This window comes from Schistocerca piceifrons, chromosome 1 (genome assembly GCF_021461385.2).
Source record: "Schistocerca piceifrons isolate TAMUIC-IGC-003096 chromosome 1, iqSchPice1.1, whole genome shotgun sequence".
Classification (NCBI taxonomy): Eukaryota; Metazoa; Arthropoda; class Insecta; order Orthoptera; family Acrididae; genus Schistocerca; species Schistocerca piceifrons.
This window is the reverse complement of record NC_060138.1, coordinates 763700729-763728059: the sequence shown is the minus strand read 5'-3', so window position 1 is coordinate 763728059 and position 27331 is coordinate 763700729. Positions and strand designations below refer to the sequence as shown.

Sequence of the window (27331 nt, the reverse complement as noted above, 5' to 3'; positions counted from 1 at the left end):
GAGAAGTGCATGTTGGGACTCTGTGATATTATATTTTATTCTTATTACCAACATCACATGAAGATAAAATAGCAGACAGAACTGCTTATGGAAGCATTTTCATTGTTTCAAACATTGGTTTTCATTACAAAATAATCTGATGTATAATGTTTAACAAAAAATACAGTTTTACTTACATATCTTCTACTCTGCTATGTACAAGAAGCATGTTTTTCTCTTGTAGTGCATGACATTACTTTCAATATTATGCCAACAGAATTATAATTTAAATATTTAAGGAATCAATTTAAATTAAATTTAATGTATATAACATGTCCTCCCAAATGACTTTTGTTCTCATTAATTTTGTTGATTTGCTCTCCTGAACAATATGGTAATGTGAGCAAAGCATGTCCTTTTCTTATGCTCTTCATCTGCTTCCACTGTTGATTCTGATACTTGCTCTCTGCCTCTATACTGAAAATGATGTTTCATCTTCCATGACAGTATGGGGGATGAAACTATATTTTTCATCATGATACTGCCCCAAGTGCTGCAGTGATGTCAACTTTCTGTTCAACTTCTGCCCCTCTGTCAGGCTGTTGGGAATCCAGATTTTCTCATGCTCTGTCATGAGAACGTGAACCATACCGTGATTGATGCCCAATATGAACTTCCAGCATCCACCATGAGTCAATTCTGTCAGCATCCACCACAGTGATGACAGAAGGGATAATGACACGATGAGCCTGGCCTGGCTGACTGCTGTATTTTAGTGACACCTGTCTTTCTCGAAATTGTTTTCTTTTTTTCCGCACAAATACATGTGCATGTGACATAATGTGTTTGCCTTACACATCAGACATTCAGGCACGAATTTCATTTCCTGACACTCTTATCACAGTCAGTAACTGCACTACACCTTGCTGTTCCTCCATCCTGGCCTCCATAGTGAAGCTGAATGCACATATGACGCACTAACCTTACGACGAACATGCTTAATAGAAAAATGGCACCGCAGTGAACATTTACACTGTTCCTTCCTGATTCCTAATAGAGAGCACTTCTATATACACACCTACCTGCATTACCAGCATCCATGTCATGCTTGTTAGATAGTCTTTCTGGTGTTCATTTGACTACTCACTATATAATGCACTCAGAAGTCTGGAGGAGACATTTATCCAACAGTGGATGTGAAATAGCTGATGATATTTCCTTTCATTCTTATAGGGGAGCTACAATTACAAAATCTTAATATGCTGAGGCTAGCTATAAGATGACATGAGCTGACAAGTTCATTTAGTGGATACAAAGGTAAAACAAAATTTTATCAATCAAAGGTGACTCATGGAAATTCAGCCACCTAAATTGGAAAAATTTTCTTTGGTTGCACACAATGTGCACTGCTCCATTTATGAGGTCTGAATGTTGCGTCTTAAGTGAAGCTGTTTCATGGAGGCATCCACGATGAGAGTGTGAAAATTTATGGTTGTATCGTCGCCAATGATGATGAGAGAGAATGGAAAGACTAAAACTCCCTTCGGACTTAAAGCCTACTCGTCTTGATTAGCATGAAGGGGTATGCCAAGATCTTGTCATTTCCAGTGTATGAATAGTCACCAACAGTGTCATATATTTCAGACCATAGGGAATTACAAAAAGTTTGTGCGCGATGGCACATTGTCTGGTGATCAGGAAAGTTACAGTATCATCTCTGTTCCTCTTCCTGAGCGAATAATTGTAATTAAAATTTCTGGCATCACTAGTACTTGAACTAGGTGCCTCTAGGTCAAGCATTGCAGATTAAATTTCTACATATCATCCATTTGGCATTGGCTTTGCCGCAGTGGGTACGCAGGTTCCCGTGAGATCACCGAAGTTAAGCGCTGTCGGGGGTGATCGGCACTTGGATGGGTGACCATCCAGGCCGCCATGCGCTGTTGCCGTTTTTCGGGGTGCACTCAGCCTCGTGATGCCAATTGGGGAGCTACTCGAGCGAATAGTAGCGGCTTCGGTCAAGAATACCATCATAACGGCCGGGAGAGCGGTGTGCTGATCCCATGCCCCTCCTATCCGCATCCTCCACCGAGGATGACACGGCGGTCGTATGGTCCCGGTAGGCCACTCGTGGCCTGAAGACGGAGTGCTTTTTTTTTTTTTTTTTTTTGTTTTGTTAACCTATCATCCATTTCATATTGATTGGCCCCCGACTTTGAACTCATATTCTTGTCACATTGCATTACGAAAATGTTATGACTTGACAGAACCGCAGATACGTCTACCTTTATTTAATGTGTGGATATTACATCTTAGCTGAAGTGGGAGCGACATACGCGCAATACTCGAGAGAAACTGCGCTTTTTCTACCTTTTTTAGGCGGGTCTCAGCTTCAAGGCCACATGAAAATCAGATCGTAATTATGAGAAAAATTGCTTGACACGGTTTAAATATACAACCTTGATCTACTCACAGGTGGATTTTGGTTATTTTCTGATTACTCGTTTCATGTCGAACGCAAGACGCTGCGATTGGCCGTACCGTTGTTAGATTAGATTCAGTTTTCGTTCCATATACCCAAAAAATGAGATAATTCTCGTGGGTGTGCTACTGCGACGGAGAAGGCACTGGTGTTAAGCTTGAAGTTTTGTTGTTTACATCATGTGTGTTTACGAATGAATACTCCTCGTGTTTGTTAGTCAAGATTCTGTAAAGCAGTAGTGTTAGTAGCGGCAATATATGCGAGGTTGGGGTGGAACATACACTACTGGAAATTGAAATAAGAACACCGTGAATTCATTGTCCCAGGAAGGGGAAACTTTATTGACACATTCCTGGGATCAGATACATCACATGATCACACTGACAGAACCACAGGCACATAGACACAGGCAAGAGAGCATGCACAATGTCGGCACTAGTACAGTGTATATCCACCTTTCGCAGCAATGCAGGCTGCTATTCTCCCATGGAGACGATCGTAGAGATGCTGGATGTAGTCCTGTGGAACGGCTTGCCATGCCATTTCCACCTGGCGCCTCAGTTGGACCAGCGTTCGTGCTGGACGTGCAGACCGCGTGAGACGACGCTTCATCCAGTCCCAAACATGCTCAATGGGGGACAGATCCGGAGATCTTGCTGGCCAGGGTAGTTGACTTACACCTTCTAGAGCACGTTGGGTGGCACGGGATACATGCGGACGTGCATTGTCCTGTTGGAACAGCAAGTTCCCTTGCCGGTCTAGGAATGGTAGAACGATGGGTTCGATGACGGTTTGGATTTACCGTGCACTATTCAGTGTCCCCTCGACGATCACCAGTGGTGTACGGCCAGTATAGGAGATCGCTCCCCACACCATGATGCCGGGTGTTGGCCCTGTGTGCCTCGGTCGTATGCAGTCCTGATTGTGGCGCTCACCTGCACGGCGCCAAACACGCATACGACCATCATTGGCACCAAGGCAGAAGCGGCTCTCATCGCTGAAGACGACACGTCTCCATTCGTCCCTCCATTCACGCCTGTCGCGACACCACTGGAGGCGGGCTGCACGATGTTGGGGCGTGAGCGGAAGACGGCCTAACGGTGTGCGGGACCGTAGCCCAGCTTCATGGAGACGGTTGCGAATGGTCCTCGGCGATACCCCAGGAGCAACAGTGTCCCTAATTTGCTGGGAAGTGGCGGTGCGGTCCCCTACGGCACTGCGTAGGATCCTACGGTCTTGGCGTGCATCCGTGCGTCGCTGCGGTCCGTTCCCAGATCGACGGGCACGTGCACCTTCCGCCGACCACTGGCGACAACATCGATGTACTGTGGAGACCTCACGCCCCACGTGTTGAGCAATTCGGCGGTACGTCCACCCGGCCCCCCGCATGCCCACTATACGCCCTCGCTCAAAGTCCGTCAACTGCACATACGGTTCACGTCCACGCTGTCGCGGCATGCTACCAGTGTTAAAGACTGCGATGGAGCTCCGTATGCCACGGCAAACTGGCTGACACTGACGGCGGCGGTGCACAAATGCTGCGCAGCTAGCGCCATTCGACGGCCAACACCGCGGTTCCTGGTGTGTCCGCTGTGCCGTGCGTGTGATCATTGCTTGTACAGCCCTCTCGCAGTGTCCGGAGCAAGTATGGTGGGTCTGACACACCGGTGTCAATGTGTTCTTTTTTCCATTTCCAGGAGTGTAGTTGTCACACCGGCCCGCCGCTGCTGTTGTACAATAAGCGCCCTTTCTTCAGCGAAGAACAGCAATTTCGTAGTCGCATTCTAGTACAGCACTGCCGCGTTCAGATTTTGTTACGAGAAAAGGGAAATTTGCAAATAAATGCTCGATATGCAAGCAGCTCACAATACATGGGTATTTGTAAGGCACATTTCAACAGTAAACGGAAAAGTCGATTAGCTCGAATAAATTTTGCAGTAAAAATTAATAACTGAAATAAAACCTAACTTAATCGCTTTCACTACTGGCTGAAGTCTCGCTGCTGCTATTGCAGTAGTCTATTTGGACCAGCAACGGTTCTATTGCTGTATCAAGACTGTTTGTGTATATGACTCACTGAATTCCTCCAGACATTTTGGGGTATACTTTGCACAGTGGTGCGACACAACTGTAAAGTATCATTTATTTTAAAATGCTCGTCCTCCTTTGCTACCTTGTTCTTGACAAACACACAAATAAGTTCAATGGGGTCCAATTAGCAGTGCGCTACAGCAATCACAGAAGTTTAATTTCCTTGTCCACTGATCGCAATGTACTTTCAAAAAGGTGTTCCTGCGCCTCGAAATGCGGTCGCGCGTGTTCCTGTAGGTCAGCTTTAGTAAATTTCTCGTATGATGTGTATTATTGCTTTCCATCCATTTAGTCATAGACTCCTTTCTCCATTCCGTAGATGGATTTCGTGAGACTGGATGTATCATCGTATGATACGGAGCCTGATCTAAAACAATCGCATATTTGTTGGGTATTTTTTCCGGAACGCTCCTAAACCACTCTTCGTACTGTCTGGCATTCATTTCAGAATGGTAATACGTACGAACCCTTCTTCGTCCCCAATGTGGCACATTATAATCCTTTTTATTTGAAACCCTTCTTTCCAGTCTTTCTACTCTTGAACCTTCCTCTGTAATCGTATACATTTTCTGATGTGTAAGGCATTCTTTGTTCCTGCCAACCAAACTTTCTGGAATGATTTCCACCACACCAACTCTCACCGGTGTAATAAACCCAGTGTTGTGCAAGTGTCTTATTTCCCGCAAGAACGCGTCTCTTCTTCCTGCTACTTGGTGATGTTTCATCAGGGCAGGTTTTTTGTTGAACTTTTTGTATCTGAAGCCCAATTTTCGAATAGCACGCCAAAGGGTTGTTTCACTCATGTCAGGAAAATCTTCCACTTCAATCTTCAACTTTCCGAAAACGGTTTCCACTGTTGGAAACTGCTTTTCCACACAGAAGCCATGGATTTTTCGTCTTGTGACTCCTGTGTAATCTTGTCCAATACAAACTTCTGTCGCCTGCCACAACTCTTTTTGGTGATGCAATACACGAAGTTTCTCTATATTCTCTCGAAATTCGCTTCACTGTACTTTCACTAACACCGAGACACTCAGAAGTTTTCTTTATTGGCTGTGATACGGAACTGCTCGCGCCCTGTCCTTCTTTGGCGTTAATCATCATCGACTTTCCACAATTCCGTAACTCAGGGCCTCCCAACTTTTCAGCTGGCGGACCCCTTCTTCAGTCGAAAAACCATGGCGGACCCCTAGTCAGTCAAGAGCACAGTAACTTTAAATTTCAGAGCAAAACCCATGGGAACTGAAAGCTTCTTAATGAAAGTGTCATGATCCCAATGCGCCCCCCCCCCCCCCCCCCCCCCCCCCGAAGTATCAATAGTCTTTGGTTTAGAGATGAAAGAAAACAACTTCAAATTAACGATCCAATTTGAATTCCCACTGTATCCAGACACTTACTAGTGGATTTACTCCCTTTGTTCAACATACTATAGCCTGATTAATATTACTTGGTTATTGACATTTCACACATTGGAGCTGCCTTCCTCCAAGAGCAGTCGACGTCACGTCCAAACTGTTCGCTGTTGACAACCTGCCGCCTGTGGTCTGTTAACTTCAACTGTTTGGCAACTGTTGTGTAAGGAGCATGCATATTTCATAACAGTCGTGTGTGTGTGTGTGTGTGTGTGTGTGTGTGTGTGTGTGTGTGTGTGTGTGGTTTTTGTGAAATCCGAAGAAAAATGTTCAAATGTATGTAAAGTCTATGGGACTTAACTGCTGAGGTCATCAGTTCCTAGTCTCACACACTATTAACCTAAGTTTAACTTCCGCTAAGGACAACACACACACACACACACACACACACACACACACACACACACACACATATATATGCCCGATGGAGGACTCGAACATCCGACAGCGGGAGCCGCACCAATGTTTTGGTTTGTGTTGCCGACTGTCATATATTATTGGCAAAGATCGAATGTTATTGCCAACTTTCGAGTGCTATACACATGTTTTTCACAGGAAAAAAAATAGTGATGAATTTGATTTTCACATTTTTATTCAATAATATTACTCATTATTTTACACGATTTGGTGAAAGGTGGCCGCGGACCCCCTAGAAAGAGCCGGCGGACCCCTAAGGGGGAGCCCTGCCGTAACTGATGTTTGATTTCATACAAGTACAAGGCAACTAATTACCTTACGAGCACTGTCTCACACGTGAGACTCTCACGTGAATACACAACAACGAATGGGAACAAGATTGTTTGCTACCTGATGGGACACCGCGACGTAAACACTGCAACAATGAATGAACAATGAAGTGTAAATATTGTTCAGAGGTCCGGCAACATAGCCCATGCGAGCATGCGGCCCATAGAAACACAAAAGCAAATAAACTGAAGATGTGGTATTACCACTATATGTAGATTTATATGCATAAAAACATAACAGCTGTGAGAGGAAATAGCATTGCTTAAATTTACACTTTTCGTCTTGTTAATATGTTCATTGACATTGCAGCAATCTACACCCACCATGAGTAGGACAAAACGACTTATTGGAAGCAGGGACAGTTCGTCAGGAAGTTGAGTATAGTTGTATCTTTAAATCGTGAATAGGAAATTTTTCCTTGAATTGCGGTCTGCCTACTATCTCCCCAAAATTGACACTCGCTAAAAATGGTCGAGAAAGCACGCTTTCTCTAAAATATTACCACGTATGCCACCCCCTATTCAACTAAAATGTAGTATTCATGCACCAAATAAAAGAAGACATTTCCACGATTCCAGAAAGGCACAACATTTGGTGTGACCAGAATATGAGTTAAAAGTCAGGAGTCAACCATTGTGAAATGGATAGTAGGTTATGGAAGTGGGTAGCAGGTAAAACGTATGAAGAATATGAATTCAGTGGTGTACTTGAGGTATCCGGTGGGTTAGTGATTAACGGGCAGCCGCGCGGAGTGGCCGTGCGGTTAGAGGCGCTATGTCGCGAATTGCGCGGCCTCTCCCGCAGGAGGTTCGAGTCTTCCCTCGGGCATGGCGGTGTGTGTGTGTTGTCCTTAGAGAAAGTTAGTTTAAGCAGTGTGTAAGTCTAGGGACGATGACCTCAGCAGTTTGATCCCTTGGTAATTCACACACATTTGAACATTTTTGCTAATAAGTATACAAGATCAGAACTGATAAATCTTTTTCTTTAAATGTAAGATTTAGTAACCACTTGGATAATCTATGGAGCATTATGATGTACAATGTTTCAGTTGGTTTGTACAGATAATACAGTATCATCGTAAAATATAGCTACATACTGACAATATGCGAGATTGATGGAATGTGTATTTACATTTAATTAAAACTAGAGTTAAGCCCATGTGAAATACACACACAAATCTCTTGTTCAAGTTCCCATACATAATTTGTGGACCTTCTGAAGAATACTGCATCTTCTGTCTGTTCCGTCTGTCTCAGTTACAGCCTTAGCACACCATAATTACGCAAGGAGAAACTAAAAATTGGATAGAAATTGGATAAAATTACTTCTTAAATTCAACAACCAGAAGCTAAACATGTTCATATTATTATTATTACTATTATTATTGTTACTTTCACTACTACTACCATTACTAGTACCAGAGTAGTAGTAGAAAAGGTGTTAGTACTAATTATAGTAGGTGTGCTTACAGCTATTTCTTGCACCTGTACAACTTTTGTGCCACACTATTTGATTAGTTTGGTAAAGATCACATTTTGATATTTCCACTTACTGGCAGCTGGCTTTTTTAGTATGATAAAATCTATCTTGTGGCCAAGGATATTATTTCATGCAAGTCAGTTGGCCCTCGCTTAGGAGGCAACTGATTCATATCTAGGTCGTGTAGACAAATATCAGACACTGAAGTCCAACTAGTGTATAAAATTTAAACTGTTCATAAATGTAGTACAAAACGCAGTATGGAATTACATTCTGGATACCTATACACAAAAACATAACTGAGGTGACATAGGTCTCTCGTGGCAGTCTAAAAACTTTATAACAAATTATCACATTGCATTAAATCAGAAAAAGTGTAATAAATTTTAAATAATCTCTAAAAATGTTTCTTTTAATTATACTATGGTGTAAATGAAAATGTACTATTCTAAGCAGTATAATGACAAGATAGATATTAAGATTTTCGTCTGCTGATATTCCAGCATGCAAATTTATTCTTATGTTTGGCCATAAACTAGATATACTATTGAAAAGTATATGGCTGTCTCAGTATATTTTTAGTCTGGTACCGTACGTGTATTGGAAATCTTATCTGTGTACATTTATTAATGTTGTAAATGTATCATGTAGTGAATGACACAATTGCTATATTACCACACAGCCATATGATTACCTAACACTTTGGATACTGACTTGTCCAATATCTAACTGTACCCATGTATAGAAAAGATGAAAAGGACCAATAAAAGAATCCCTTTTTCGCAGATTGGATAGGAGGGGTGTGATGTACAGATCCTGACCATAGTAGAGTAACTGGTATAAATATGGAATACCATTTTGTTTTTCTTCATAAATTTCTCATTTTTTCACATTAAGCAAATAAAATATCTGTAGCACATAATTTGGGATATACACTTATCAAAAATTATTTTGCATCAACCTGTTCCCAGAGCTCCTGAAGATAGACGTTGATTGTGGATATTGAATCACAGGCAGTCCTCTTGCCTGTTCAGAGATGTCACTAAACCCACCCATAGATGTAAACAACCTTGTATAAGCAGTGCATATTAGACGGGGGGGGTCCGACAGCTGATCAGTTCCAGTCATTGTACCAGGGAGGAGGTACACGGCTCGTGTTGTCTGTAGTTCCACCATGCCTGGACGGTCAATACCGCGGTTCGAACGCGTCGGCATTGTTAGTTTGTGCCAGGAAGGGCTCTCAGCAAGGGAAGTGTCCAGGCGTCTCGGAGTGAACCAAAGTGATATTGTTCGGACATGGAGTAGATATAGAGAGACATTAACAGTCGATGACATGTCTTGCTCAGGCCGCCCAAGGACTACTACTGCAGTGGATTACCGCTACCTACGGATTATAGTTCGGAGGAACCCTGACAGCAACGACACCATGTCGAATAATGCTTTACGTGCAGCCACAGGGCGTCGTGTTACGACTCAACTGTGCGCAGTAGGAAGCATGATACGCAACTTCACTCCCGACGTCCATGGCGAGGTCCGTCTTTGCAACCACGACACCATGCAGCGCGGTACAGATGGGCCCAGCAACATGCTGAATGGACTGGTCAGGATTGGCATCACGTTCTCTTCACCGATGAGTGTCACATATGTCTTCAACCAGACAATCATCGGAGACATGTTTGGAGGCAACCCAGTCAGGCTGAACGCCTTAAAAAATGGTTCAAATGGCTCTGAGCACTATGGGACTCAACTACTGAGGTCATTAGTCCCCCTAACTAACCTAAGGACATCACAAACATCCATGCCCGAGGCAGGATTCGAACCTGCGACCGTAGCGGTCTTGCGGTTCCAGACTGCAGCGCCTTTAACCGCACGGCCACTTCGGCCGGCTTGAACGCCTTAGACACACTGTCCAGTGAGTGCATATAGGTGGAGGTTCCCTGCTGTTTTGGTGTAACATTATGTGGGGGGGACGTACGCCACTGGTGGTCATGGAAGGCGCCTTAGGGGCTGTGCGATACGCTAATGCCATCCTCCGACCGATAGTGCAACCATATTGACAGCATATTGGCGAGGCATCCGTCTTTGTGGACGACAATTCGCGCCCCCATCGTGCACATCTTGTGAACGACTTCCTTCAGGATAACGAAATCGCTCGACTAGGGTGGCCAGCATATTCTCCAGACATGAACCCTATCGAAAATGCCTGGGATGGATTGAAAAGGGCTGTTTATGGACGACTTGTCCCACCAACCACTCTGAGGGATATACGCCGAATCGCCGTTTAGGAGTGGGACAATCTGGACCAACAGTGCCTTGATGAAATTGTGCATAATATGCCACGACGAATACAGGGAAGCATCAGTGCAATAGGACGTGCTACTGGGTATTAGAGGTACCGGTGTGTACAGCAGTCTGAACCACCATCTCTGAAGGTCTCGCTGTATGGTGGTATAACATCCAATGTGTGGTTTTCATGAGCAATAAAAAGGGCGGAAATGATGTTTGTGTTGATCTCTATTCCAATTTTCTGTACAGGTTCCGGAACTCTCGGAACCGAGGTGATGCAAAACGTTTTTTGATGAGTATAGTTTAATGCTTCCTCTATTTTCGAATACGTACTACATTAGGAACATTTCTAAATTACACTTAAGACAGAGTTTGACATTTTCGACACTCTAGCTTATGGGGTACAAGTACGGAATAGTGCATTCGTTATAAGTTTCTTGAAGTTAAATAATGGAAAGTCTAATAATTTATTGTCAAAGAAAACGCTGTAAAACATAATTACATAATAAAGTCGAACATATGTCGTCCTTTAGCGTAACGTGCACTTTTAGTGTGAACCCACATTTTGCTCATAAGACACATTACTCATTCTTCACCTACCTCGTCCTGCGAAAATTTTCCTGAGCAAATGAGAAAATTTCCATCTTCATTATACAGTACACTGTTGTCCAGAACGCTACTGAGGGTTGACGAATCATACCTCACGCTAAAAACATCAGAATCAGATGATTTATGGTTCCTAGGCTTTGGTGGCCTCTGCTTCTTTGTCTCCGGTTTATTTGTTACTGTCGTCGATACTTCAAGAGATCTTTCGTATCGAGACAAGGTTACGACAGCTGAAGGACCTGCTTTTCTCCCCTACATTTCTGGCCTCTTCCTTATTTGTGCAACGGGTGAGTTTTGTCAAGGTGTAATTTCGGGTGTGGCAGCAGATGTTCCTCCTTAGCCTTCAACATTAGCCTTTCCACTTTTAGAAGTCACTGCTCCTTCAGACGGTTCATTGATTGGATCATTGGGTAAATCCTTAAATATTCATTGCTGGCGCTGAAATCTGCATCCGTGAAACTATGTGGGTTTGAGTATTTTTCTGGCACCCTAAACCCGCCGACTGCAGAGTCCCTGTCTGGCACTTGAGGAAGACCTTCCCATCCAGATCGGCGATGTCCATGTTTATTACTGGACGTGCATTTTCCCTCATCCATAAGTACATGCTACTCAGAACAACAGGTTTTCAAAGGACTCATGAAAGATCTGTCCAGCGGTTGCATCTAGTGGGAGCCATGAGGAAGCAGACACAGGGTGTTGACATGATTTCGCGTGCGAGATTTATAACTTCCAGATTTCTGGAGTGGTCCATTTTCTTTTCTCTAACATTTTAATTGCTATTTGCATAGCAGACTCATCCCACTGCTTTCGAACTTGTGAGGTCATTTCCGAAGCAGTTCCTATAAGTAAAACAGGTAGTGAAAGTACGGTACAAATACGGAACACTAGTATTCCATATTAGTGACACAGCCATCTTGAAATTCAGAAGCACAAATAAAATCGAAAACTATATGCAAATCGACAACAAACACGCCATTTTAATGTTTAATGTACTAGCTTAAAGTGTGGTTACAAAATATATTAATAATTGATGTATTATGACAAGAACGAAATTGAAAACCAGTAACCTACAATAATTATTCCTCCTAGTGAATTTATTAAAGCAGCTTCACTCACTGGCAATGGCTGCCAACTGTAATATAAATTCATCCCACAGCAATCTACAGGTGCTGAAGGCAGTTTTTAAGCAGCTAACCGAAGTACAGCGCTTACAATGCGAGAAATTTAGTATTTCTTATTAGTATCCCTATTCCATATTTGTACCTCTTCCTCTGTTGTGTGCCAGTGATCTGTGCTAAACCTGAATCCTTTTCGTAGTACCTCATGGACTGAGGGGATGTGCATTTGTGATCTGTCCGTTGATTGGTGACCTGGTTCTGATAAGTACTTGCTGATGTTTAGGTTATGTTCTAGCAGTAGCTGTCACTGGCTCCATTTCAAAATGAGAACCATCTATAACAATATTAATATGGGAATTTGCAGGAAAATATCTGGGTTGGAGGAGAGGACAAAATTTGAAAATTGTCATTTTTACTATAAACGAGTTGGTCAGTTTCGGGAAACTATTCCTAGCGTTATCTCACTGAAGTCAGCGACGTTAATGCTACAATTGGCTAAACATGAGGTTAAGCGAGAATCACAAGAAATCACTTCTGTAAGCGTATGAAATTTCTGTAGTGAGTATAAGCTCTGTACTCTGTACACCAGACTCGAAGTGGACGGTGGATGGGTGTTTATTTTATTAAACAGTTTTAATGTTTCTTTGTAAGAATGGAACATGAGCCAATTAATATTATCAGAGTAGGACACGATAGTAGAAAGGGGGGGGGGGGGGGGGGGGCAGAGAGTGAAAAATAAAAACATATGGTATTTTTGATGACAGTACGATGTTTTTGTAGTGGATTGTATATACATTTGCAGTGACTTCCTAACAACACCATTAACATATCACTTTAGTGCACAATCCAGAGCAATACAGATTTTATCAAGCGACAACGAGAAACTAAGTGGTATCATACCTCGTTATTTGTGTCTCAGTGTATTTTCGATGATCACGGATGAAATTTGTTTACTACGATCCCAAAGACGAGACCAAATTGTTTTACATAACACTAAAAATGCAGAAATCAAGCTTCAGTAGTACAATGAAGCGCCAAAGAAACTGTCATAGGCATGCGTATTCAAATACAATGTAAATAGGCAGAATACGGCGCTGCGGTCGTAAACCCTATATAAGACACCAAGTGCCTGGCGCAGTTGTTAGATCGGTTACTGCTGCTACAATGGTGGGTTATCAAGATTTAAGTGAGTTTGAACGTGGTGTTATAGTCGGCGCACGAGCGATGGGACTCAGTATTTCCGAGGTAGCGATGAAGTGGGGACTTTCTCGTACGACCATTTCACGAGTGTACCGTGAATGTTAGGAATCCGGTAAAACATCAAATCTCCGACATCGCTGCGGGCGGAAAAAATCCTGCAAGAACGGGATCAACGACAACTGAAGAGAATCGTTCAACGTGACAGAAGTGCAGCCCTTCCGCAAATTTCTGCAGATTTCAATGAGATTTCAATGCTGGGCCATCAGCAAGTGTTAGTGTACGAACCACTTAACAAAACATCATCGATATGAGCTTTCGGAGTCGAAGGCCTCTCGTGTACCCTCGATGACTGCACGACACAAAGCTTTACGCCTCGCCTGGGCCCGTCAACACCGACATTGGACTGCTGATTACGGGAAACATGTTGCCCGGTCGGACGAGTCTCGTTTCTAATTGTATCGAGCGCGTGGACGTGTACGGGTATGGAGACAACCTCGTGAATCCATGGACCGTGCATGTCAGCAGGGCACTGTTCAGGCTGCTGGAGACTCTGTAAAGGTGTGGCGCATGGGCAGCTGGAGCGAGATGGGACCCCTGGTACGTCTAGATACGACTCTGACAGGTGACACGTACGTAAGCATCCTGTCTGATCACCTGCATCCATTCATGACCATTGTGCGTTCTGACGGACTTCGGCAATTCCAGCAGGACAATGCGACGCCCCACACGTCCAGAATTGCTAGAGTGTGGTTCCAGGAACATTCTTCTCAGTTTAAACACTTTCGCGGGCCGTCAAATTCCCCAGACATGAACATTATTGAGCATATCACGGATTTATGGACAGCAATTCACGATTCATGTGGTCAATTCCCTTCAGCACTGCTTCAGACATTAGTCGAGTCCATGCCACGTCGCGTTCCGGCACTTCTGCGTGCTCGCGGTGGCCCTATACGATATTAGGCAGGTGTACCAGTTTCTTTGGCTCTTCAGTGTATATAAGAACCCACTGACAGTTTAGTCTCTAAGCAACATCTCTCCTGGTTGCCAGTGCTAATTTTGGTTATTTCAGATTAATCTAGGGGCACCTTCTCTGAAAGCCAAGCCCATCTATCTTCTGAGTTCTTGTCCAACTGTAATATTAGTCTCTGTAAACAACTGATTGCTGAGCAGCTGCAGGTGAAGAAAATGTACTCACTGACGCAGCAGCAACCTAGAGAGTTGGCGCAGGTCCCAGACGCGATACCGCCGTAGTTGCTGCATTCTCTCCGGGTGAAGCACGTCCCGTTCAGTCCGTTGTCCGCCGCGCACTGCCTGTTGGCGAAGCGCACCACCGGGAGGAATGGGAAGACTGAAACACAAGCCGGCCGCTTCGTTATTCAGCTGTCACCAACAACTATAATATTGGGAAGTAAGATGCGTATGATACATTAGTCTTTGAATTCACTTCTTTGCTAAAAATTGTATTGAAAACGCATTCGTGAGATAACTTCTATTTTATTATTTATTTTGCGAGTTCTATGTATAACTGTTGAGAACACGAGAGCTATGATCACACTTTATCTACTGTGAAATGCAGCCATCTAGGCTCAAAATGAGCGGAAGTATTGTTCTATAATTTTGTGTCATTATTGTTCCAGAAAGCCTGCCATTCCTCACGCTTACGCTTACCATTACAGATAACATAGTTAACTCAATGCGCTGTAACTGTTCGTAGCATATTTTTGACACTGTTTTCACATCTTAGGAAATATCATTTTTGACTAAGTTCCGATGATCTGAAAATGGTTCAAAATGACTCTGAGCACTATGGGACTCAACATCTGTGGTCATCAGTCCCCTAGAACTTAGAACTACTTAAACCTAACTAACCTAAGGACATCACACACATCCATGCCCGAAGCAGGATTCGAACTTGCGACCGTAGCGGTCACGCGGTTCCAGACTGACGCGCCTAGAACCGCACGGCCACACCGGCCGGCGATCTGAAAATGGGTTTCGGCCTGAAACTAGCCACCGAGTCAATAAAAAACTAAAATTTGCAACTTTGGACTGGTTTTTGTATTAATTTAATTAATTTTTTGTATTAATTAACAGAAGTTGCTGACCCAGAGTTACTCCAGCATGCTGGAAGTTCGTAAAATTTGTTTGTTGATATATTCTGTCACTAAAAGACATAAGCTATTAAGCGGAACAGTCGGACAACCAGAATTCTTTTGAATTGAGAGTGGTAACAATCAAGTTTTTGCGATGCTGTTTCACGCTCCATTCACAGATTTTGAGTTCAGCCCCAGAGTACCGTTACAGTATGTCGGCCGTGTTTGATGTGAATTTCTTCAAATTTTTCATGCATGCAACCGATTCAGATAATCCTGTATTCCCACTCCGCCGCCAAATGTCGCAGTTTTAACAGTTTCCAAGTTTCCAGCTCTCACCGATAAACACAACGTAGAGTAGGTTTTCCCGACCTGTGCGTCGCGATGTTTTTCTGTGTGGCATGGTTAGGCGGAATCTTTGGCGAAATTTTGTTCTGTTCAGAGGTACCTTGCTTCAGAGATTAAAAACCTGTCATGCCATCATAATCGAAACACGAGGTCACTCTTATTTGGTATCCTAACTGTGCCCACTCACAAAACAAAAACTTTTGCAAACTCCTTCTCAGTTGCCGCTGTCCGCCTCTGGAACAAACTGCCCCTTACCTTGCGCAAAATTCAATCTCCTGCTGCTTTTAAGAAGAAGTTGAAGCATTTCCTACTATCATCCTCATAAAGTTCTCCACAAAATTAATGTACCAGGCCAATCCTCTCATCTGTCAAATAGCAAAGCTAGCGTCTCCTATCTTGCTCCTGAGATGCCTTCCTCTTCATCTATCTCTATTAGCCAGGCAATCTTCTTTTCCTTTATATTTCCTTAATTATGTTTCATCATGTCTATTCTTCTCCTCCATTCACCATGAGTCTCCCTCATACTCCCTGCTGCCAGCACTCCTATCTAAAATTTGTCTCTTCAATAATGTGTAATTATAACAGTACTTATGATCTACGAATATAAACTCTATATGTATGTATTTTTCCAGGTGTACCTTTCTAATTGTTTATTTCACTTTTTGTACTAGATGTAGTTTAACATGCCTACTAAAACGTATGAATGTAAAATAAGTAGAATGCCTGGTTAGATGTAAGAGAGGGCCTGATGGCCCTAATCTTGCCAGGTTAAATAAATAAATAAATAAATAAATAAATAAATAAATAAACTTAATAATACAACACGTACAATTTATAATAAAATGTATTTATTTTTAACACGAACTGTAATTACGTATTATCTATTTCGAGATGGTCTATACAAGTTAGTGACTGCAACGGCTCGAAACTGAGTTTTACTTGTCGATGATTAGAATGATATAAAAAATATGGAGCAGGAGCTACTTCACTCTTTCGATCCAGTGATAAATCAGTAAACTCTAGTAAATTGGTCAGTGTCAGAGAACACACTGCCTAAGCAGGCAGTGGTCCAAAACAGTTATTTTAATTTTTGATGCAGAGGTTTGCAGTGTTTCAGTAAATGAAACAAAATTTTATTAGGTATTATCTTCATATTTTATATGAAAGCAAAGGAGTATGTTAAAAAAAAATATGAGCACAATTTGCTGAGTGGATGCCCCGTACTATCTTAAACAGACTGTGGCTACGATGCAATATAGCTGACCAGGGAGAAGGGAAGTCCTCAGGGTGTAGAGAGTCCATTGAGCTCGTACACAATGCAGTGTTGTTCACTTGCTGGTGCTGTCCAGTTTTTATTGCAATGTCCGATTCTCTCAGTATTTACTCTGCCTAACGGTACAGCGTCATCTCCTTGAAGAAAGAATATGGAGCACGCCATTTTCTGTGAGTCGTGCAGATTCCGTTTTGTGTGTTTTGACCGTGTACTGTGTTTCTAGGCCAGGGAGGGCAAACAAAACCGTCTAAAGGCCACAAGGCACTTGGCCAGTGTTCCGAGTCGGCAACTGTAAATCCGCCGCGCGAAACGAAACAGGCCACCGTCAACTACCTGTCTCCGATGTGGTGATCTGTGTTATTACATCACAAGAACAAGTCAGTTTATTGACATTTTGACTTGACTAATTTTAGTTTCTGTAAGCGTTTTACACAAGGATAGGCTCATTCGAGTTTATTTTCGCAAACATTCATTTCTTGTTCTGGGTTAAATTTCAACATTTTCTTTGCTAGATTGCTGTTTGCTAAAAATGAAACGTTGAGCGAGGCGGTATAGTGATTGAGATAAGATAACAGAATCATGTTGGGACTCAGCGGTGCTCAGTTCCCGTGTAACCCAGATTTAGTTTTTACGTTTTTGTCACTCGGTCATTTAATATGAATGCAAGGATGGTTCTTTCAGCGAGGTCATGGTCGATTACATCGCACAAAGTATGTGTATTTCAAGTGCGGTGACAAACTTAAATCTTTCTTCCCTTATTTTGAATTTGTAACGTCAGCAAATACAGGAACCGGTAGTGAATGAGGTTTATTTTCTATACTAAGCAACAACGTTCCTCTTCAAAAGTTGGTAGCTAGTGAAGGATCCATGAGAGCAAAAGTTTCTGGAAGACTTTGTATTCACTATAAAAGATTATGCATCTCCACTCGGAGTACAGACAGCCCGGTTGTTTCCGCACTAGGGCTTATTTCTTTGGTGGAGACTAGTAATACGTCTTGACTGACCGTACTCTGTACAAAAATGTTTTAAGTGACGCTACTGGTCATCGAGAACCAAGGGCTCAACAACTGAGGGAAGAACAAATAGCAAAAGAAATAGTATCGGTGGAAATTAAGAGGTTTATACCAAATAAATTAATAAGAGATGGAACTGATCACCTGTGGTACATAAAACAGGTCAGAACACTATTGCAGAAGCAAAGAAAAAAGCTTGCTAAATTTAAAAGAACCCAAAACCCCCCCAAGACTGGCTAAGTTTTACAGAAGCTCGAAATTTAACGAGAACTTGTATAACATGAACTTCTTAGACATGCAAACGACGATTTTGTTTCGTCCATGACACAAATAAAGCCAATAGGCAAATAGTTTGTGTCCACTGACGTACAAAAAACACAATAGGTAGACTTTCAATAATGATAGAGCACAGCAATCAGTCGTCCTTTCCCTTCAGGCTATATTACAGCAAATCTAGATTTCGGCTAGTGCCTAGCCATTATCAATGCACTATTTCATAGTTTCAAGACATATCCTAGTATGTCAGTCCCCTGTTGTTCGAGCTTCTGTCACAGTTCATTCAAGACTACATGTATTGAAACTATGAAATAGTGCATTGATAAATGGCTAAGCATTAGCCGAAATCTAGATTTGTTTTAATAAATCTTCAAAGGAAAGGACGATTGGTTGCTGTGCTCCATCATTATTGAAAGTCATATCACAGTCGTTGAGTGCATTCCAGATTCATAACGGAAGATAACTTGATGACAATAGATAAGCTGCACTACAGTGAGGTCACGAAAGTCGTAGGATAGCGATATACACGCATTCAGATGGCGATAGTATCGCGAAAGCAAGGTATAAAAGAGCAGGGCATTGGTGGAGCTGTCATTTGTACTCAGGCGATACGTGTGAAAAGTTTTCCAGGATGATTATGCCCGCACGACGAGAATTAAGATCTCTGAACGCGGAACAGTAGTTGGAGCTAGACACGTGGGACATTCCATTCCTGATATCGTTAGGGAAATCAGTATTCCGAGATCCACAGTGTCAAGAGTGTGTCGAGAATACCAAATTTAAGTATTACCTCTCAAAATGGACAACACAGTGATTGACAGCTGTCCCTTAACGACCGAGAGCTGCAGCATTTGTGTAATCAAGGCTAACAGACAAGCAACACTGCCTGAAATGACTGCAGAACTCAACGTGGGAGCGTATCCGCTGGGATAGTGTGGCGAAATTTGGCGTTAATGGGGTGTAGCTGCAGACAACCGACGCTAGTGCCTTTACTAACAGCACGACATCGCCTGCAGCGCCTTTGCTGGGCTTGTGATCATATCGTTTGGACCCTAATCGACTGCAAAACCGTGGGATGGTCAGATGAGTTCCGATTTCAGTTGGTAGGAGTTGATGGTAGGATTCGATTGGGGCGAAGACCCCACAAAGCAATGGACCAAAGTTGTCAACAAGGCACTGTGCAAGCTGGTGGTGCCTCCATAATGGTGTCGGCTGCGTTTCCATGAACCGATCATTGACTGGAAGTGGTTATATTTGGCTACTTGGAGACCATTTGCAGACATTCATGGACTTCATGCTGTGGAAGACAATGCGCCGTGTCACCGGGCCACAACTGTTCGAAATTGGCTTGAAAAACATTCTGTACAACTGTAGGGAAAGATTTTGCCACCCAGATCGCCCGACATGAATCCCATCGAACAGTTATGGGAAGTAATCGAGAGGTCAGTTCGTGCACAACACCCTGCACCGGCAACACTTTCGCAACTATGGACGGCTACAGAGGTTACATGGCTCAAAATATTTCTGCAGGGCTCTTCCAACGATTTTTCGAGCATGCCATGTCGAGTTGCATTGGGAACTTGGCTGTACTTAAAATATTTAATTATCATTTTAGCTGTACGGTAAAGTTCATGGAGTACTTCTAGAGCCATAATATCTGTTCTTAGTAGGTTAATGGTATACGCTATGCAGCCCATGCCGGTGATGTACGGATCACGTTCTACATCTACATCTACATTTATATTCCACAAGCCACCCAACGGTGTGTGGCGGAGGGCACCTTACTTGCCACTGTCATTACTTCCGTTTTCTGTTCCAGTCGCGTATTGTTCGCGGGAAGAACGACTGTCTAAAAGCCTCCGTGTGCGCTCGAATCTCTCTAATTTTACATTCGTGATCTCCTCGGGAGGTATAAGTAGGGGGAAGCAATATATTCGATACCTCATCCAGAAACGCACCCTCTCGAAACATGGACAGCAAGCTACACCGCGATGCAGAGCGCCTCTCTTGCAGAGTCTGTCACTTGAGTTTGCTAAACATCTCCGTAACGCTATTACGGTTACCAAATAACCCTGTGACGAAACGCGCCGCTCTTCTTTGGATCTTCTCTATCTCCTCCGTCAACCCGATCTGGTACGGATCCCACACTGATGAGCAATACTCAAGTATAGGTCGAACGAGTGTTTTGTAAGCCACCTCCTTTGTTGATGGACTACATTTTCTAAGGACTCTCCCAATGAATCTCAACCTGGTACCCGCCTTACCAACAATTAATTTTATACGATCATTCCACTTCAAATCGTTCCGCACGCATACTCCCAGATATTTTACAGAAGTAACTGCTACCAGTGTTTGTTCCGCTATCATATAATCATACAATAAAGAATTCTTCTTTCTATGTATTCGCAATACATTACATTTGTCTATGTTAAGGGTCAGTTGCCACTCCCTGCACCAAGTGCCTATCCGCTGCAGATCTTCCTGCATTTCGCTACAATTTTCTAATGCTGCAACTTCTCTGTATACTACAGCATCATCCGCGAAAAGCCGCATGGAACTTCCGACACTACCTACTAGGTCATTTATATATATTGTGAAAAGCAATGGTCCCATAACACTCCCCTGTGGCACGCCAGAGGTTACTTTAACGTCTGTAGACGTCTCTCCATTGATAACAACATGCTGTGTTCGTTTGCTAAAAACTCTTCAATCCAGCCACACAGCTTGCCTGATATTCCGTAGGCTCTTACTTTGTTTATCAGGCGACAGTGCGGAACTGTATCGAACGCCTTCAGGAAGTCAAGGAAAATAGCATCTACCTGGGAGCCTGTATCTAATATTTTCTGGGTCTCATGAACAAATAAAGCTGTTTCCGGAATCCATGTTGATTCCTACAGAGTAGATTCTGGGTTTCCAAAAACGACATGATACTCGAGCAAAAAACATGTTCTAAAATTCTACAGCAGATCGACGTCAGAGATATAGGTCTATAGTTTTGCGCATCTGCTCGACGATCCTTCTTGAAGACTGGGACTGCCTGTGCTCTTTTCCAATCATTTGGAACCTTCCGTTCCTCTAGAGACTTGCGGTACACGGCTGTTAGAAGGGGGGCAAGTTCTTTCGCGTACTCTGTGTAGAATCGAATTGGTATCCCGTCAGGTCCAGTGGAATTTCCTCTGTTGAGTGATTCTAGTTGCTTTTCTATTCCTTGGACACTTATTTCGATGTCAGCCATTTTTTCGTTTGTGCGAGGATTTAGAGAAGGAACTGCAGTGCGGTCTTCCTCTGTGAAACAGCTTTGGAAAAAGGTGTCTAGTATTTCAGCTTTACGCGTGTCATCCTCTGTTTCAATGCCATCATCATCCCGGAGTGTCTGGATATGCTGTTTCGAGCCACTTACTGATTTAACGTAAGACCAGAACTTCCTAGGATTTTCTGTCAAGTCGGTACATAGAATTTTGGTGTTAAATGCTGTCCACAGCCAGCATTGTCTGTTATAACAGCAACGGACTTTTCATTGACCTAGCTCATCGGTAACATCGATGATAGAATCTGCATATACAGCAGCTGGAGTGATTATTATGAAATTAACAACACTTGTGGCTCGCAACATCCACCCAACCATTCACGACTAATGACTTGTCGCTCTTCCGCATAACAGCTGCCTGTACTTGTTGATATTCAGCATCTAGAGGGCCAGTCCCAAGTGCATGACGTGTATGCGGCTCATAATTGGGTTGTATCTTCCGGTACGCATCTCGCCAGTAATTAGATTCTACCAGTGAAGCGGTACACCTACTGTACACACTACGTTAATAATACTTTCGTCAACTTCTTCGCCTGTGACAGTTGTAGATGAAACGGTAGAGGCGATAGTATGGGCAACAATACGTGTCAGCTTAGATGCCGCTGCCAATCACGACGTGTACGCTGATGTAAAAGGCGTAGGTGTTTTTTTTTTTTCCCTCGTCGTAGGTTGTGAAGAAATTGCAGGTTTAATAGATTTTGGACGAACACTTCATGCAAACAGAGGAGGACACTCGGATGCGCAGGAGGGGAAATGCAAGGAAGGGGAAGAGTCATTGCAGCGGAGCGGACGAGCAAAGGGCTGGAGACGGCGCGATCATACATAAAAAATGTAAGCGGGTTTATTTTAGAAGCATAGCCTTGTGAAACGTACAATTTGATCGTAAACAGTAGCTTCACTGCTAAGAAAATATATAAAGATCCAATTGCACATTACAGGTAATACCGTTCACCGTGTGACATAATACTATGGATCTTTCATTGTCATTATTTCCACACAAAAACACATGTAGAAAATTCTCCACCCTACGTTTCTTCATTTTTAGTAGCCGTATCTGTTTCACTTCCACTGGCACTGTCATTGATTCACTGTTATTTTCACTTGCGTAATCAGTATTTCTTCCATCACTACGACCATTGCTGTCCTAGTCTGTACCAGTTCCCACATTTATGTTCATCTCCAGCCCTTGGTCCAGTAAACCATCACTTGAAATATACTGCTGTTCAGTTTATTTTCGTGCTCACAGCGTTCCTTCCAGTCTCCTTTCCTTATGGAAGAAATTTGTTCATCTGTCACAGTACATTCGGAAACACCGTTCTTGATTATTTACCGTATTAGTCCTGTAGGATTCAATTCTGTATGACCATGTTCGGTTAAATAGTTTCTGTTTTATAAATGATATGGCCTGGTTTATTCATTTCTATCAACGAATACTACTGACGTCTCATCATGTCCTTGTGGAAAGCAATTTCCTTTTCTGTTAAACAGGAGATCATTTCTCTCCTCGTAGATTTTGATGCTGAAGCATGACTCAGTTGCCTAGTGTGGTAAGGACGTTATCTATGAAGAGGACAGTATTATGTAGAAGATTAAGTGTTAAGTTTCCCCCTCAGACATTTTTCATAATTTGAGAAGTCCATGTCATTGTGATAATCCGCTTTTTTTCTGGCCAGGTTCAGGCATTTAGTAGGGAATCGGTACAAACCTGTGCTCCCCTGCAGCATGGATGATGATAATTCTGCTTCTTTTCGAAACAAATTTCGACAGACCCTGTAGTGAATTGTCACTCCATCCGTACAGTGCTGTGTGACAAGTATGGACATACGTCACATTCATATACACGTCTGGACGTCACTCACGCCTCTACTCTCGGATACTTTTAAAGGAAGCAATTCGTTTTGCCCTGATAAGACTTTGTTCCTGACGAACTTTTCGATTATTTGTCGTCTTGTTCCATCTAAATCCAAGAGCGTGAAGAATTTGACGCAGTGTGTTTGTACTTCCTTCAAAATTTATTAAACTCAGTAACTTTTTATGAATTTACTTCAACGTGGGTCTTCATTTATCTGTAATGTAGAAATTATTGACCACGCGGCGAATGAGTTGCTAATTAAATTATCTGAACTGACCTTTCAAGCTCTTCTCCGTCTTCCTATATACCAGTTGCTTCGGCCACTCATTTCAGTGTGAATTTTAGTTTCAATGGGGTACCAAGCACAACTTTTTTACTCATAAGCTGGTAGAAGTTTGCAAACACTGCGCCTGTTTGACTACGAAGAACTTTGCCTTTAACTTGCTTTTTAATGAAGACATCTTCAACTTCGAATGTGTTCTCCCAGAGTATATACGGTGGAGTGCTGCGCCTGACTCGATGGCAACACGTTCAACGCTGGATATCGACTTTGCGGGGTCTATTGTGCACAATATTTACGGCGTTCAAGTCTGTTTGCGGGAACCGTACCTGACATTCATTGAAATGCAGTCGCTACGCCAGTGCATAATGTCGTAATACTTACATCTGGCTTCTGTTTTTCCATTCACTGTTTGTTTCTCATCTGATTCTGTACGCTGACACAAGATCGTATCGCAGCAGAAGGTCGTGTCGGTGCAAAAGGCACGGTAACTGCGGTGGCTGCGAACACTTCCGTTCCTACGAAACGAGTGAACAAGCGCGTCATTGTGTCTTATGTTCTGCCTCCAGCCCCTTCTAGCTCTTGTACGTCCACAAACGAGCGCCTCGCTGCCTGCGGGTGTTTCGCTACTCCCAGGACACACTGATCTTGCGAGTTGCAGCGGTTTAAGCTATCAGTCAAATCTGATATAACACCGTTTAAAATCATGCCTATTGAATTGTAACCTTTGAACAAGTTATTGTTACGTCTGTAATGACACCACTTCGGCAGTGGTGAGAATTATTGTCTACGTTAAACACTCCAGGACCTCCCCTGGCTGTTTACATGCCCATTGAGACATGACATCTTGCACTTACTTTCAGTGCCAGGGGTGAAGAATAGGTCGCGGCTCAACTCAGCCACCTCTCCCTCTCCATACCCCTTGCCCTCACCCATCAGCCAGAAACTTACTACTGCCTTATTCCATGACGAATAATCACATCACACGCAGTTAACATCAGCAGACACGTACAGGTTGTCAACTCGTGTAAAAGTGACCAGCGTGTTACGTCTCAATGTAATGGAAAAAATTACAGGCTCTGTCAAAAATATTCGGCGAATTGCTCCGTATCCAAACGGGAACGTTTGTTGAAAATGCGCTCTTGTGCATGCTTATGGAATATGTATCGAGAAACGCCACGTGCTACTGAACACACTAAGTTAAATTAGACGTGTTCTGCGACAAGGACAAAGTAGGAAGTGCGAAAGTTCGTCTCATAGGGCAATGAAACATCACAGAAACTCAAAGTTATGTCGGAGACTTTGAAAAAAAAAAAAAAAAAAAAACGGCGGAAGAGTATGGAGAGGAAGCTGTGAGTCAAATATCCGTCTACGACTGCATCAACCACAACCGGATCGAGAAGAAAACTGTTGATGATGCGCCACGTTTGGGCCAAACATCAACCGGCCGAACCACAAAGAACACCAAGCAAGTGCTCTTCTGTGCCGTTACAATATTGGAGACGGTCTCGACTGCTGTGGACGGAATTTAAGAAGGGGAGGGCGTGGAGTGAGTAACGTAAACAATAATTCTCCCCACTGCCGAAGTGGTGTCATTGCAGAGGTAACAACAACTTGTTAAAAGGTTTCATTTCAGTAGGCATGATTTTAAATGGTGTTATATCGGATTTGATCGATAGTTAAATCGCTGCAACTCGCAAGATCAATGTGCTCTGGGAGTAGCGAAACACCCGCAGGCGGCGAGACGCTCGTTTGTGGACGTACAAGAGCCAGAAGGGGCTGTAGGCAGAACATTCGACACAATGAACAGACACAGTGAACAGTCCGCAATTAACAAAGATCTGTGTAGGTGGAGAACCTGTATGTGATTTCTGCTGCACAAGTTGAAGCCAAGTAGAAGCCAAGACGAATAGAGAGTTCATTGGCATGTGTAAGTGAGACAAATCTTTTCTGCAAAAACATATTCACTTGGGATAAGACGTGCTGCTATCAGGGAGATGGAAGATTGATAGTGCATTAAAGTTCTGTTTGCGATGATGTAATCAGGAAGATGCCACGGAATGGGGTAAGCTATCTCCAGACTCGTGGTGGACACCTGTCTGCAGCAGTTATGGACGTAAATACACCGACGGGAAAAAAATCTGAACTTCGGCGACATAAAGTAAAGTTGGTAGGCGTATTTCTACATCTAAAAGAATGTCTATTCAAATTTCGCGCCAGTTGCATAAGAGTGGCGCTAGTAGCGACACTACGAGGATGCAAATCAGGTTTGCTTTAAATACACGCTGCAACGGTCGTCAGCGTTAGTTATCTTTGAGATTGGACGTTGTGAGTTGATGTTAGTCAAGAATGTCTCTAAGGCGACAAAGACGTCATTATCAACACCTCACAGAGTATGAACGAGATCAAGTAATAGGGCTACGAGAAGCTGGATCTGCATTCTACGTTACTGCAGAAACGGCTGTCTGTTGGTTACGAGGAGGTCAGTTCAGGGCCTGCGACCAACCTGTCTGTGTGCTAGACCCATTGGGTCTACATCTGGAGATACAATCTCGTGTGTGATTTCGTATGGCAGCGGGAGAACTCTCGAGGTTATCCCACGTACCCTGACTGCAAAACTGGATTGGAGATTTGACCTGTTGTGCTGCCATTGAAGAACAGCATTCTAGGGGATGTTTTCCAATGGGATAACGCACGCCCATATGCCGGTGTTGTAACCCAACATGCTCTACAGAGTGTTGATATGTTGCCTCGGTCTGCTCGATCACTAGATGTGTCTCCAGTCAAGCACATACGGGACATCATCGGACGACAATTTCATCGTCATTCACAAACAGCGTTAACTGTCCCCGTATTTCGACCTAGTGCAACAGGCTTGGAACTCCATCCTACAAAGTGACATTCGTCACATGTACAACAAAATACTTGCATTCAATATTTTCGCGGTTGCACCCGTTATTAATGTACATTTTCAATGGCTTATCTACCATATACACTAACCTGCAATGTTAATCTCTTAAAAGTGTTACCTAGACAAATGTTTTCCCGAAATTTCATTACTCTACATTGATTATTTTTGGTGCTGCTATTTTTTTCGGCAGTGTATAAATGAAACCTTCGCGGATAGTGTCCGGCTCCTGTATAAAAGTGCCGAAAGTACACTGGTGTGCAAAGCTTAAGGGCGAATGTAACTTTCGCATTATGTGTCACAGCCAAGTACATAACTCGATGAATATTGGACCAATCAGAGAGAAAGAACTGCTATAGCACAACACGGAAGGTGACTGAAATAAATACTCAAGGAGACGAACAGAAATGCGCCTATAATTACACTGAAGTCACCGCGATTCACGATGGTCCATTGGATGCTACAAACGGCAAGACTTGGTTCTCAGTAAGATCTGTGATCGCCACGGACGACAATTCTTGCTCTGCATCGTCCTCCCACGCTGGTTGTAAGGTTTGGAGACAGTTCTTGTGGTAGGGCGT

General features: G+C 43.1%; 1 protein-coding gene across 1 annotated transcript in view; it reads right to left on the bottom strand.

The window, feature by feature from the left end:
• The window catches only part of LOC124774927, a 127675-nt gene that overhangs the window by 90644 nt on the left and 9700 nt on the right, over positions 1 to 27331 (bottom strand). The window contains exon 2 of the mRNA XM_047249612.1: positions 14596 to 14748. Within this exon, the coding sequence (XP_047105568.1) occupies positions 14596 to 14748 (153 nt within the window). The remainder of the gene's footprint in view (positions 1 to 14595; positions 14749 to 27331) is intronic.